Source organism: Zalophus californianus, chromosome 8 (assembly GCF_009762305.2).
Source record: "Zalophus californianus isolate mZalCal1 chromosome 8, mZalCal1.pri.v2, whole genome shotgun sequence".
NCBI classification, from domain to species: domain Eukaryota; kingdom Metazoa; phylum Chordata; class Mammalia; order Carnivora; family Otariidae; genus Zalophus; species Zalophus californianus.
Genome location: NC_045602.1, coordinates 139214029 through 139227442, shown reverse-complemented (window position 1 = coordinate 139227442; position 13414 = coordinate 139214029). Strand labels below are relative to the sequence as shown.

The following is a 13414-nucleotide window of genomic DNA, read 5'->3' as shown; positions in this document are numbered from 1 at the left end:
AGGGTGGCACAGGGGGTCCAAATAGCACTTCAGAGGAGGCAGAGGATGGGAGATTTGTTCTGATGGGGCAGGCAGGGAGGTTTCAGACAGAAACAGAAATCAAAGCGTAAAGAAGAGGATTTCATTCTGCATGGAGTTAACACTCAGACTCTTATTTCTGACCTTTTGCTGTTGAGAAGACCAAGGGCCAGAGCCAGTGCAGGACAGAAAGGAGGCCAAAACACTTTCCCCTTGAAGGGTACTAAGATGAAGATGATGATGATAGTGAGGATGGTGATGGTGGTGATGGTGATGGTGGTGATGGTGATGGTGGTGATGGTGGTGATGATGATGGTGGTGATGATGATGGTGGTGATGGTGGTGATGGTGATGATGGTGGTGATGGTGGTGATGGTGATGATGGTGATGATGGTGGTGATGGTGATGATGGTGGTGATGATGGTGATGGTGGTGGTGATGGTGGTGATGGTGGTGATGGTGGTGATGGTGGTGATGATGGTGGTGATGGTGGTGGTGGTGATGATGATGGTGGTGATGGTGGTGATGATGGTGGTGATGATGATGGTGGTGATGGTGGTGATGGTGATGGTGATGATGAGTACGGTGATGAGGGTGATGAGGGTGATTGTGATGGTGATGATGATGGTGATGAGGGTGATGAGGGTGATGATGATGACGGTGGTGATGGTGATGGTGGTGATGATGGTGATGGTGATGGTGATGATGGTGATGATGATGATGGTGGTGATGGTGATGGTGGTGATGATGGTGATGATGGTGATGAGGTTGATGATGGTGATGGTGATGGTGGTGATGATGGTGATGATGGTGATGAGGTTGATGATGGTGATGGTGATGGTGGTGATGGTGATGGTGGTGATGATGGTGATAGTGATGATGGTGATGGTGATGGTGGTGATGATGGTGATAGTGATGATGGTGGTGATGGTGATGGTGGTGACGGTGGTGATGGTGATGGTGATGGTGGTGATGATGATGATGGTGGTGATGGTGGTGATGATGGTGGTGGTGGTGATGATGATGGTGGTGATGGTGGTGATGATGGTGGTGATGATGGTGATGATGATGGTGGTGATGGTGGTGGTGGTGATGATGATGGTGGTGATGGTGGTGATGATGGTGGTGATGATGATGGTGGTGATGGTGGTGATGGTGATGGTTATGATGGTGATGATGATGATGGTGGTGATGGTGATGGTGGTGATGATGGTGATGATGGCGATGAGGTTGATGATGGTGATGGTGATGGTGGTGATGATGGTGATGATGGTGATGAGGTTGATGATGGTGATGGTGATGGTGATGATGGTGGTGACGGTGGTGATGGTGATGGTGGTGATGATGATGATGGTGGTGATGGTGATGGTGGTTGTGGTGATGATGATGATGATGGTGGTGGTGGTGACGGTGGTGATGGTGATGGTGGTGATGGTGATGGTGGTGATGGTGATGGTGGTGATGGTGATGGTGGTGGTGATGGTGGTGATGGTGGTGATGATGATTATGGTGATGAGGGTGATGAGGGTGATGGTGATGGTGGTGATGGTGATGGTGGTGATGATGGTGATAGTGATGATGGTGATGGTGATGGTGGTGATGATGGTGATAGTGATGATGGTGGTGATGGTGATGGTGGTGACGGTGGTGATGGTGATGGTGGTGATGGTGATGGTGGTGATGATGGTGATGGTGGTGATGATGGTGATGGTGGTTGTGGTGATGGTGGTGATGATGGTGATGGTGATGGTGATGATGGTGATGATGATGATGGTGGTGATGGTGATGGTGGTGATGATGGTGATGATGGTGATGAGGTTGATGGTGGTGATGGTGATGGTGGTGATGATGGTGATGATGGTGATGAGGTTGATGATGGTGATGGTGATGGTGGTGATGGTGATGGTGGTGATGATGGTGATAGTGATGATGGTGATGGTGATGGTGGTGATGATGGTGATATTGATGATGGTGGTGATGGTGATGGTGGTGACGGTGGTGATGGTGATGGTGGTGATGATGATGATGGTGGTGATGGTGGTGATGATGGTGGTGGTGGTGATGATGATGGTGGTGATGGTGGTGATGATGGTGGTGATGATGGTGATGATGATGGTGGTGATGGTGGTGGTGGTCATGATGATGGTGGTGATGGTGGTGATGATGGTGGTGATGATGATGGTGGTGATGGTGGTGATGGTGATGGTGATGATGGTGATGATGATGATGGTGGTGATGGTGATGGTGGTGATGATGGTGATGATGGTGATGAGGTTGATGATGGTGATGGTGATGGTGGTGATCATGGTGATGATGGTGATGAGGTTGATGATGGTGATGGTGATGGTGATGATGGTGGTGACGGTGGTGATGGTGATGGTGATGGTGGTGATGATGATGATGGTGGTGATGGTGATGGTGGTGATGATGGTGATGGTGATGATGATGGTGATGGTGGTGACGGTGGTGATGGTGATGGTGCTGGACATGGTGTTTCACAGCAGCACTGTCTCATGGCTTCTCTCGCTGGTGGATTCTGAATTTTACCCAGTCATGTACTGAGCCTTCACAACCATGCTTTTCAGGGGGCACAATTGTGCCTCTATTTTACAGAAGACAAATGAAGCAACTGTCTCAGGCCTCACCCTCAGGAAGCAGGCTTTGGGAAATCAGGGCCTGAAGACAGAGGGGGTCATCACCACACTGCCTCTCAGTTGGGAATGATACGTGTCTGATGAGGGAGCCATGACCCCACCTCTGCGCAAGACACAGCCCCCCTCTCTGGGTCCCAGGTGCGGTCCCATGAAGCCTAGTCTAACGGGGGGCCATGGGGTCCCCTGACATTGCCTGTGACACCACCCTTAGACCTGATCATTACCTTTGGTGGATGGAGTGGACAGAGGTGATACCCAGCCACACATTAGAAAGAGGCCTTGAGGGGACAAGGCAGACCCCTTCTCTCCAGTCTGTATTGCATTTGATACATAGGGATCTGGGCTGGACCACTGTGGGGTCCCCCCAGCACAGGGCCTTAAGACCAACCTGGGTACCCCTAGGACAGAGAACATTCTCGGGCCATGGGTGGGCAGGAGACCAGTCCTCCTGAAGGACAGGAGTGAAACGGTGACTGACGCAGAGGAGAGCAGGTGTCTCTTCTCCCCTTGGCACAAGGCCGTCAACGAGTCTCAGGGGCGGGGGTGGGGGGCAGGGGGCAGGGAAGCGTCCCTCCAGCCCTGTGACACAAACCTGATGAGGAAGGAGCAACCTCTTTCCCAGACGTTCAGGGAGTTATGGCTCCTTGTAGGGACACCCATGTTGGTACTACCAGGCCCCACCTGGCATCCAGGAGTGTGCTGTGGGCCTGCATAGGTGGGCACAAGCTCAGTTCACCTGGAAGGGAAGGAGGTGACCACAGCCCCTTTCCTACAGGGTTGCCCACCTCCCCTGAGAGGACACTCAGCCCGTCAGGCTGCCTGGTGACTCTTCATCTGTGTCTCCTTCCTGACACCTTTGTTATCAGGGGGTCAGAGGCCGAGGGCCCCAAGGGGCCTGCTGATGAGGCCATGCTGCCCCACAGCTCTCTGAGGTCACAGCCCTATCCAGACCTTGGGAGGTCTCTGATAAGCTGACATGGAAGAGAAGAACCAGGCCGTGGGGCGGAGGGGGTCGAGCATTCCAGGCAGAGAGAACAGCAGGTGCAAAGGCCTTAGAGCAGGAACATGCTTGTCTTGTGGGGGCTTTCCCAAGGATGGTGCCAAGGATGTGGTTCTCCCACATCTGGTGAGGAGGGGTCACCCAGCAAGACTAGGGGGCCCTTTGGGCTGTCAGAAGCTGGGGCAGGCAGCCGGGGCACCCCATCTACCCCAGCCGGGCAGCCTACAAAAGTCAGCTTCCCAGGAGGTGAATATGTGTCTCACTCTCACAGCCCAGAGAGCCTCATAGGTTTGAATATTTTTAGCTTGAAAATATTCCCATCAGAAGGTCCTCTAGGAGACAGGCATCAGTGACAGATAGCTTTGTGCATCTCACCCACCCAGGGACTGTCTTGGGATCTGCCTATGGCTCCAGGGACACCCAGGGGGCATGCAGGGGGATGGGCAGCTGCTGAGGCTGGGGAGGGAGGGCTAACCTCTGCTGGGGTCAGAGGTAGGGACCTCAGAAATTCCTCCCCAAGCTATGGTCACCCCCACTTCACACACCGATGTCTGGAAGCAATGGCCAGTGGCATGCAGGTGACACCAGGTCCAGCGATGCCCAGGTGATGTCCAGCGGCAGCCTGGCCCTGTTCCCTGGCCCCTAATCATCAGGCCACAGGGCCACAAGGCCTGGAGGGGGCCAACCGAGTGAGCCAGAGGGGCATGACCCCAGTCACGCAGCCACACAAGAAGACATTATTGAGGGGCGCCTGGGTGGGTCAGTTGGTTAAGTGTCTGCCTTCGGCTCAGGTCATGGTCCCAGGGTCCTGGGATCGAGCCCCACATCGGGCTCCCTGCTCCACAGGAAGCCTGCTTCTCCCTCTCCCACTCCCCCTGCTTGTGTTCCTGCTCTCGCATTCTCTCTGTCAAATAAACAAATAAAATCTTAAAAAAAAAAAAGAAGACATTTATTGAGCATGCGCCAGACTCTGAGCACACGGTCACCAACAGGAGGCAAGTCTCCACTCTCCTCCTGAGGCTTACATGGGGGGCCAGGCCACTCTCCCCTTGTGTGCCATCTCCAGAGAAGCAGGGGTGAGTGCCCACTGAGGGACAGATTCTCTCAACGAGACCCTTCTCAGCCTGCTGCACCACATTCGGACACTTTCCCTCCCCAACCTGTGCTTAACCTGGATGTGGGCTGGCCACCCATGCACAGCCCACATGGCAACATTACAGATCCTTCCCATCTGCGAGCATCTTCCAAGCAGGAGAGGCAGAAGGGCAACACAGCTGGAGTCCAGTACCCACGGCCTGGTGCGGGAGCGCATAGTGTGCACCAGCAAAGCGCTCTGCAGGCTGGGAGGAGCGGGGGTTCCAGCCACAGCCTGGGGCAGCCCACAGCTGAGCCCCACTGGCCAGGGAGTGTGGCGGCTTCCACCCCAGCAGACCCTACACTGTCTACCCACAGAGCCCCACAGGCTGGCAGCCCGCCCGGGGTCCTGGAGCCCCCAGGCCAGGAGAGCAGATCCCACTGGGCTGCCAGCCAGGACGCCTCTCCTATGCCCGGTCCAGTGCAATGCTCCCCCCACAACCCACCCTTCGCACCCAAGACATCCCCCAGGCCAGGGGATGGTGGCCCAATCCCCGACGCTCACCGGCCTTGGAGCTCTGACTTGGAGTGCTTAGCCAGAGCCGGGACCTAGGGTTGCACTGATTGCCTCTCAGCCTCTCAGTGTGGACTCAGTTGTCCTGAAGGCCATGGATGCTGCCTCAGTGCCCAGCCCCTGACACACAGCCCACCTACTGGAGGCTCACAGACCCCGGGGGCATATCCGAATGGTGCTGGGGCCACACAGGGTCCAAGAGAAGATTCTGGGCCTGGGGCCGGCAGCCGACGGGTGGGCGGCTCCCTCCACCGCTGCAGGCCATTCCCACCCAGACTTGGGGGGGTACCCCTGCTTCAGAGTGGAGGGCACCCAGACGCCATGTAATCCACCAGCTGCTTGGCGAGCGGGGTTCCCGGGTTTGCGTGACTGTCATGACGCCCCCTACAGCTGTGTGCGCGCACACTCGTACAGACACCCGTGCATACACGCACAGGCAGGCACACGGGCCCACATGCTCACGCCCGCACGAACGAGGCCTTGGGGCGCCCCCTGGTGGCAAAGCTCCACAACAGACGCCAGCCCCGCAGGGAAAGTTCCCACCACCGCAGGGCCGCCTATGTGCCAACAGTAGGTTTGGATGATGTCCGGGGGCGGGGCACAGAACTTGACCTGCGTCCAAAGCTCCTGCCACCCCCAGACATCGCTTGCATGGATAAAACAGTATTTTTCCCCTAAAATACTCTTAAATCATGTTAATATGTGATCGTGGAATGACTTTATTTTCCCAAGAATGTTTCTGCAGAGTGGGGACGCGTCACAAACCTCAGGGTCTGGGCCTCGATGCAGGAGGTGGGCTGGTGTCCACGCCAGGCCAGAACCATCCTCGTCGGCTGTCACCATGTCCCTGATGACACCCCTTCCTGCCTCCACCTCCGAGGCCCAGACTGGCTGAGCACTCCTGCATCTCCTGCTTGCTGGGTGTTTTTCTCTAAACCAATGCACATTTTCACTTGGACGAGTGCATTTCTCACTATCAATGTTTGTGTGTTTCATTTTTCATCTCTCTGCCTTTGGCCAGGCCGCTCACACACAGCACAAACCCCCAGACGCAGCCACCAATCTATCTCTACCACACGCTTAAATGTTTTTTTTTTTAAGATTTTATTTACTTGACAGAGAGACACAGCGAGAGAGGGAACACAAGCAGGGGGAGTGGGAGAGGGAGAAGCAGGCTTCCCGTTGAGCAGGGAGCCCGATGTGGGGCTCGATCCCAGGACCCTGAGATCATGACCTGAGCCGAAGGCAGACGCTTGACGACTGAGCCCCCCAGGAGCCCCAAATAAATGTATTTTTAAAGGAAACTTGATATCACGGCTGCAAGAGATAGACCAGCATCACCTGCCACCAATATAGGGAGACCCAAAACTAAATCCGTGTAACCCGACAGGTCAGGGACCCTTCCCTGAAGTTGGCTGCCTGGCCTGTGGCCTCAGGGTGGAGCCCTAGGGTGGCATGGGGTCCAACACCAGCAAGGGACGTTAAGCCCCCTGCCTCGCTCCTGCTGCCGTCCCCTAGGGCGGAACTCAAAGCTGAGAGACCCCAGCTACCGTTGCCAGCAGTGTCTGGGCCTCTCAGTAACTTCATCCTCCTGAAGGGCTGAAGGCAGCCGCCCTGCTCTGTTCCCCACCTGCAGACAACATCGGAGGTCTCCTGCCTGCCAAGCCCACCTGTCTGGGTCTCTGCGGGGGGCTGTGCTCTGGGCCACATGTGCATGAGCAGCTCTGGGGTGCCCAGGCCTGGGCCCTGCCTCCCCCCATGAGCACAGGCATTGCAGAACTGCTCCCTGGTTCCCAGAAAACTCCCGGGGACAGTCCAGAGGTCTCTTCCTGGGGTGGGGGCACCCGAGGCTCTCCACACCCTCTCCCTTCTGTGTCTGGCCCGGGGCCCTGGAGTCACTGCCCACCAGGAGAGCCAGCCTCCCTGTGTCTCCAAGGGACGGCGGTCACTCTGGCCTGCGGATGGGTCTCCCTGGTTCTTGGGGGCCCCTCGGTGGGACGATGGGGGCAGATGACTCATGGCCGGGGTCAAGGTGGGGGTCTCACATGGGGCTGCACCCGTACACTCAGAGCTTGAAGGAGCAGATTCCTGCCCCGGCTCCGCCCCAACCACCCAACACTTGGCAGCAAGGACATCTGCCGCTTCCCGGGTGTCAACGCTCTGATGGAGGTCCCCGATCCCACTTAGAGAAGACACAAGGTTGGGGGAGACCCACACAGCTCTGTCTGTCCAGGACCTCCACCCCATCCTAGCAGCCCCCAGGGCCTTGTTGCTCCCCTCACCCAGGCCCGCACCCCTGCAGAGACTGCTGCCAGAGCAGTGACCCAGGTGGCAGGGCCTGGGGCTGGGGCAGCTTGCAGATCCTTCCTGGATATCAGGGAGAAGAAGGGGTCGGGACGATGGAGGGGAGGGGAGGCAAGGAAGGGAGGTGGAGGGAGGAACTATGGAGACTGTCGTGTTGTCCCAGGAGGCAGCAGAGTTGAGGTTGTCCCCAGTCGGGGGGCAGGAGACCCGCAAGGTCCCGCACTGTAGCGGCTCCTGAGGACGAGGACCAAGGACACGCCAGAGCCACCCCCCCCCCGTCCCTCCTCCCGGGGCCTCTGCAGGGGCTGGGCCTGGCCAGGACCCTCCTTCAAGCCCGGCACTCAGGCTCCTGCAGGCCTTCCCACCAAAATCTGCACTGGGGCCGCACTGGGGCCGTCCGTCTGTCTCCAGCCCACCCCAACATTGTGACAGTAGGTGTCAGCTGACAGATGCCACTGTCACCTGTGCACAGAGAGGTGGGGGAGGTGTTCCAAGATGCCCCCACTGCCGGCTGCTGGGCCTGAACCACACAGCAGGGTGTGTATGGGTGACAGGGTCCAGGCCCCAGAACTTTCTGCAGAGAGGAAGGAAGTTCAGCCCAGCAACTCCCACTGTGGGGGAGGGAAGGCCATGCCACTGAGAACACGTAGCCCCTCTCAGGGGGCCTGGCTCCTCTTCCTCGGCCCCCCCGCCGCCCTGCCCCGTGGTGTCCCCGGGGGCCAGCCCCAGCCCACAGTCACTGATAACCCGTAATTGCCGTCTTGCTGCCTTAAACAAAGATAAATGTGCTTCAAAGCTAACTTGAGCTTCCAGACAATGGCCAAGAGGTGAGCTGCTCCCCGAAAAACACCCCATCTCTCCCCCCACATCCTGGTTTAGAGCACGAGGCCACCGCCTCCCCACTTGCTGGTTGTGGCTTTTATTCATCCTTGGGCCGGGCTGGGGCCACCACCCGACAAGTTCGGACCCATGTTGTCCCTTCACTCTTGCCCTGAGCTCAGTCTCGGGGGTCTGCTCCGAGGCCCAGGGCACCCCGTGCGGAGCAGGAGAGCTGCTCAGGGTGGCCCAGGGGGACGGCGGGGCGGGGCCCAGCACAGTGACACGGAGCCCCACGTGTGACGGTGGCGTGTCCGTGCGGTCTCTGGTGGTGATTCTGCACCCCAGCTATGGAGACTCTAACCACGGAGGGAGGCTGGGTGAGAGGGACCCGGGACCCTCTGTGCTACCCCTGCCTCTTCCTTTGGTCCACTGTCATTTCAAACTAAAAAACTAAGCTGTGTATTACATCTTTATGTACACAATTCTGTATAACATTTTGATAATCACATGTCTGTGGGGGCCTGGCCATCGCAGGCTCCACGGCCTCCAGGGAGGGGGTCAGCAAGTGCCGGGGCAGGGGAGCGCAGCAGGCCCACGGCAGGGAAGCCAGGACGGTGACACAGTGGAGGTGCCCAGCCTAGGAGCCCAGGAGGAGGCCGGCACACAGTGTCTGCACTCAGCATGGCCTGGCCGCCCGCTGTCCTCACACACTCGGGCCCCTACTGGGGCGGGTGGGGGGCTGGGGGCTTCTCCTCTGCTCTGTTGAGCCCCCTAATTTTATACAAAACTGTTTCGATGACCATGACACTAGCTTGCATTCTCTGGCAGGCCCAGTCCCCAGTATTAAATCCTACAAGGTCTTCCCCCTTGCCCCCCCCCCGCCCCACACACAGGGGGCAGCAGGCCACTCAGGGCGCTGGCTTGTCCCCAGGGGCCTGACATGGTGGCCACCTCGGGGATGGTGCAGAGTTTGCGGTGGCCTCGGGGAACTGGGTGCTGAGCTGGTCGGCCCCACAGTGAAACCCGAGTGCTCTTGCACTGGGGCGGGACCCAGGACCCAAGCCCCCACCTGTACCCCCAGGGCAGCAGAAGATGGCAGGACGGGAAAGCTCCAAGGCGGACGAGGCGGGGGGGGGGGGGGGCAGCCCACCCCGCCACCACGGCAGTGGCCGCAGCTTGTCCCCCCTCCTCTGCGTGAGGTAAATGCATGTTTGTGTCTAGGCATGCTGCGGTTTGCCTGGATTTAATTTGGCATCCAGAAATGAGAATCCTGGGCCCCATCTGTTTTCTGAGCACACTTGTAAAAGAAACTGCCTCTTTGCAGGGTCTGGTCCCCGTGCCCAGCTGGGTGAGGAGTTTCTGCCCCGTATCTGCCCACGGAGTCCCATCCAGCCCTGGGCCCGGGAGCGTTGGCCTGGCCTGAGCTCTGGCCTCCCCGGGGACTCCCGGGGATGCCCTGCCCTGTGCGGCCACCAGGGGGTGCCCGCCGCCCACCCACCTGCCCACCGAACCCTCCCGGTGGACACCCTCCAGCCCCGACAGACCTGGGGCCACCACCGGAATGGGGACACCGGCAGGATCTGTGGGATCAGGGGTGGAGTCTCCTTGGCTTTGAACCTGAGGGGGCTGGAAGGAGTCCACGCAGCCCAGGTCCTCCCCAAGCGACTCCCCTGCCTCCGGCAGCCTGGCAATGCCACGGTCATGGTGAGAGCCCAGAGCCCAGGTGTGGCAAGGGACTCGCCCGCCACTCCAGAGGAAGGCCAGCTCCCAGAGGCGGGCGCCAACCTGGGGTGGAGGACAGCCCTCCAAATGTGCTGGGTGCCACCGCGGGCCCCAAGCCGGGTCCACTCAGCTTCTGTGCACAGAAACCATCCAGGCTGACCCAAGTCATGCTCACAGCACACGGGCTGGGCCTTGGAGACACCTGTCACCAAGCCCTCCCCCAGGGGGCAGGGGGCAGGGGTGAGGAGAGGAGGGGCAGCACCAGGACCCAGGCAGCCCACCCTCCCTGGACCAGGAGACATGGGAGCAGCCTTGCCCGCCTGGGAGAGAGGACTGGGTAGGATCAATGATCCTCCTGGGCCCAGTAATAAGCATTTCCTCACAGGGCCTCGTTGGCGGGCTGTCGGTGGTCCCTGCACCGACACCCCTCCTCCAGAAGGCACCTGCCTGTCCTCCGTCAAGTAGTTGGCACAGCACCTCTCCAGGGCAGGCAACAAGGGAGACGGAAGGGGGCGGTTCATGGTCTGAAATGGGGAAGACCCTTCACCGGAGAGAGCGGACAGGGCCGGCCAGGGGGCCGTCGGGGCCGGCACACACGCGAGGACTCGTGGAAGACACGGCCCCTGCAGATGGGACGTGCCCAGCGTCCAACCCACCAGCACACGGGGGTCCTGGCATGCCTCCCTGCACTCACAGCGGCGGCCACAGAAGACCCTGGAGGTTGGGGGTCCTTACACCCACCCCCACCTCAGCCACGGTCTGGCCACCCCAGGGGCTGAAGACATGCTCGCCAGTGTCTGTCCACTCACATACCCACCAGTGACCTGGCTGCGCACCCCACAAGCCCCCAGCCCACCCCTGGGCCGGGCTTGTCTCGGAGCCCTCGGCGGCCGGGAAGTGGCCCTCCAGCCCTCCCCGTGGGCCATGTGGGGTGGGCTCAGCTTTCTCGGCAGAGACGCTGTGTGTTGCTGCACATTAATTATTGGACACTTGGAATAATGTGTTCCGGGAAGTTCCACAGCTATATTTAGCCTGGTGGTTTTCTTGCCAGCCTCATCTCCCTGAACCTGCTCTGAAGGAGAAGAACCAGCCCCACCCTGCCTCCTTATCCACACTTGGAGGCCAGAATCAGGGCCCCAGGCAGGGCCCTCCCACGGGAGGCCTGGTGTGTCCTCGGTCTTCCTGTCTGTGAAGGGGACGCAGGCAGCTGTAGCCCACCAGCCCCCAACTTATTTGCACCAGGTGGCTGGTGCCAGAGTCCCTGCAGGCTCCTCATTACCAGGTCAAGGGGTGCTGTGTGTTTGGGGGAACCCCAGTGGCATCTCCAGGGGCATCCTGCCATCTGAACTGTGCCCCAGGGACCCTCAGGAAGCTCCCGCTGCCTGCCTGTAAGCCTGGTCCTAACACCGAAGTCTAGGGAGGGGGTGCGGGTAGCATAGGCTGGGGTGACCCATCTCACACACTGGGGGAACTGGGGGCATGGGCCTAGACTCCCACCCACACGGATGCTTGCCCATAGACCCTGCCGGCAAAGGCACGGGGAACCCAGAACCGGGGACGGGGGGGCCGTGCGAGCGAGTGGCTGCCAGAAGTGAGCGGGTGTTGGTGGCTGGGCTCTCTGGGTCTACGGAGCCTGGCAAGGGCCCAGCCCTCCAGTCACCCCTCCAGGTCCCAGGGGCAGTGGCTTCAGGACTCACATCGGGCCCGTCCCTCAGACTCTCTACTGGGCCCCCAGCCCCAGGCCACAGCACCCCAGCATTGCTCAGGCCTCCACACCCCGCAAGTTCTCTCCCTGTTCTATAGCCTCAGGATCTCACCAGTTCCCCTCAGGAAGCTGCGCTGTGGGTCTGGTGGGCCCACTCGCCCCTGTAATCAGTGGCTCCTGGAGGAGCCCCAGCCTCCAGCGCCTGCTATAAATCAGCTGGACCTCGGGTCCTCCAGCAGATGGAGATGGGGGGCACTGCAAGGTGGCGGGTGGGACTCAGATCTGTCAACCCCCTGCAGCTCCAGGACAAAGCTGAGCCTTCAAAGGTACCAGGGAGGAGCTCCTATGGTGGGCGGGCAGCTCAGGAGAAGGCAGCCAGGAGCTCCTAACTCCTGCCTGGGGTCTGTAGAGCCATGGGGGGGGGTCCCACCTTGCCCTCCTGCATCCCCCCCCAGTCTCTTCTCCACACATGGCCTTTTGCCTCCTTGGTCTCTTTCTCTTCTTTAGCTCTTTCCCACCCCAGGGCCTTTGCACGTGCTGTTCCTGCTGCCTAAGAGACGCCCCAGGCCTTCCCATTGCCAGCCCTTCTTGTCCTGGTTCTCAGCACCCAGGTCCCCTCCTCAGAGAGGCCCCCTGAAAACTTATCTCACAGAACCCCTGCCCTCTGTTCCACTTCATTCCAGGTGGTCCCCACCAGCTACCATGATCAGGTTCTGTCCCTGTTCCTTTATTTATTCTCTCCCCCTCCTGTGAGCCCGTGGGGGCAGGGGCTTGTCAGCCAACCTCGCCACTCCATCCCCTGCAAGTCCACATCAAACCCCAGGTCCCAGGGAGCCCCAGGAATGCCCATCCCAGGAACAGGGATGATGCCCAGCGCACCCCCCAGCAGAAGGGGCCTGGGGGTGGGGCGGTCCTGTCCATATTTAGAAAGAATAAATAGAAATACTCTTCCCTTAGGGAAAGAAACTGAACCCTTTGAGGAAGGATGACAGAGAGTCAAGTGCTGGGTCATTAGAGTGAGCGCTGAGGCCCCCCCCCACAGCTGGGGGGCCTCTCCATTTCCAGGCCTCCAGGCTTCTGCTGCCCTGGGAAGGCCCTCCAGTCTGGAAGGCCCCCACTGGCCAAGTAAGGGAGCTAGCTCAGATCTCCAGCCTTGAGGTCGAGGTCCCTCTGGGAGAAATCCCGCCCAAACCTCAGCAAGACCTTCCGCAGGTGCCTGGGCAGGGCCAGAGCAGAGGCGCCCGGGGATGGAGCTCCAGGGGGAGAGAGGGCAGTCCAAGAGTGCTTCCTGGAGGAGGAGATGACCAGAAGGGACAGCAAAGAGAAAAGGAGACAAGCCTGAGGTCACCTAGCAAAGATTAGGGGCAATGCACAAGGGAGGGTGTAGGGAGGAAAAGAAAGAGGGAGAGAGAGCAGAGTGGCCTCACCCCAAATTGCCCCTCGGGAAGCCGAGCAGAGCTGGAGTTGGCGCCAGAGTTGGAAGTGGCCAGCAGGGGGCGCTGCCAGCCGCAGTGGAGGGGGGCGGGCCTGGAAGGCAGGGGGGC

The 13414-nt window shown here is 59.4% G+C and overlaps 1 protein-coding gene across 1 annotated transcript; it reads right to left on the bottom strand.

The window, feature by feature from the left end:
- Positions 1 to 1006: 1006 nt before the first annotated feature.
- LOC118357280 (vegetative cell wall protein gp1-like) lies at positions 1007 to 1771 on the bottom strand (the record flags this gene model as incomplete). The annotated part of the gene is given in 2 exon segments (XM_035728992.1): positions 1007 to 1170; positions 1330 to 1771. Coding segments are annotated over 2 exon segments (606 nt in total), but the record flags the coding sequence as incomplete, so codon positions are not given.
- Positions 1772 to 13414: the final 11643 nt, after the last annotated feature.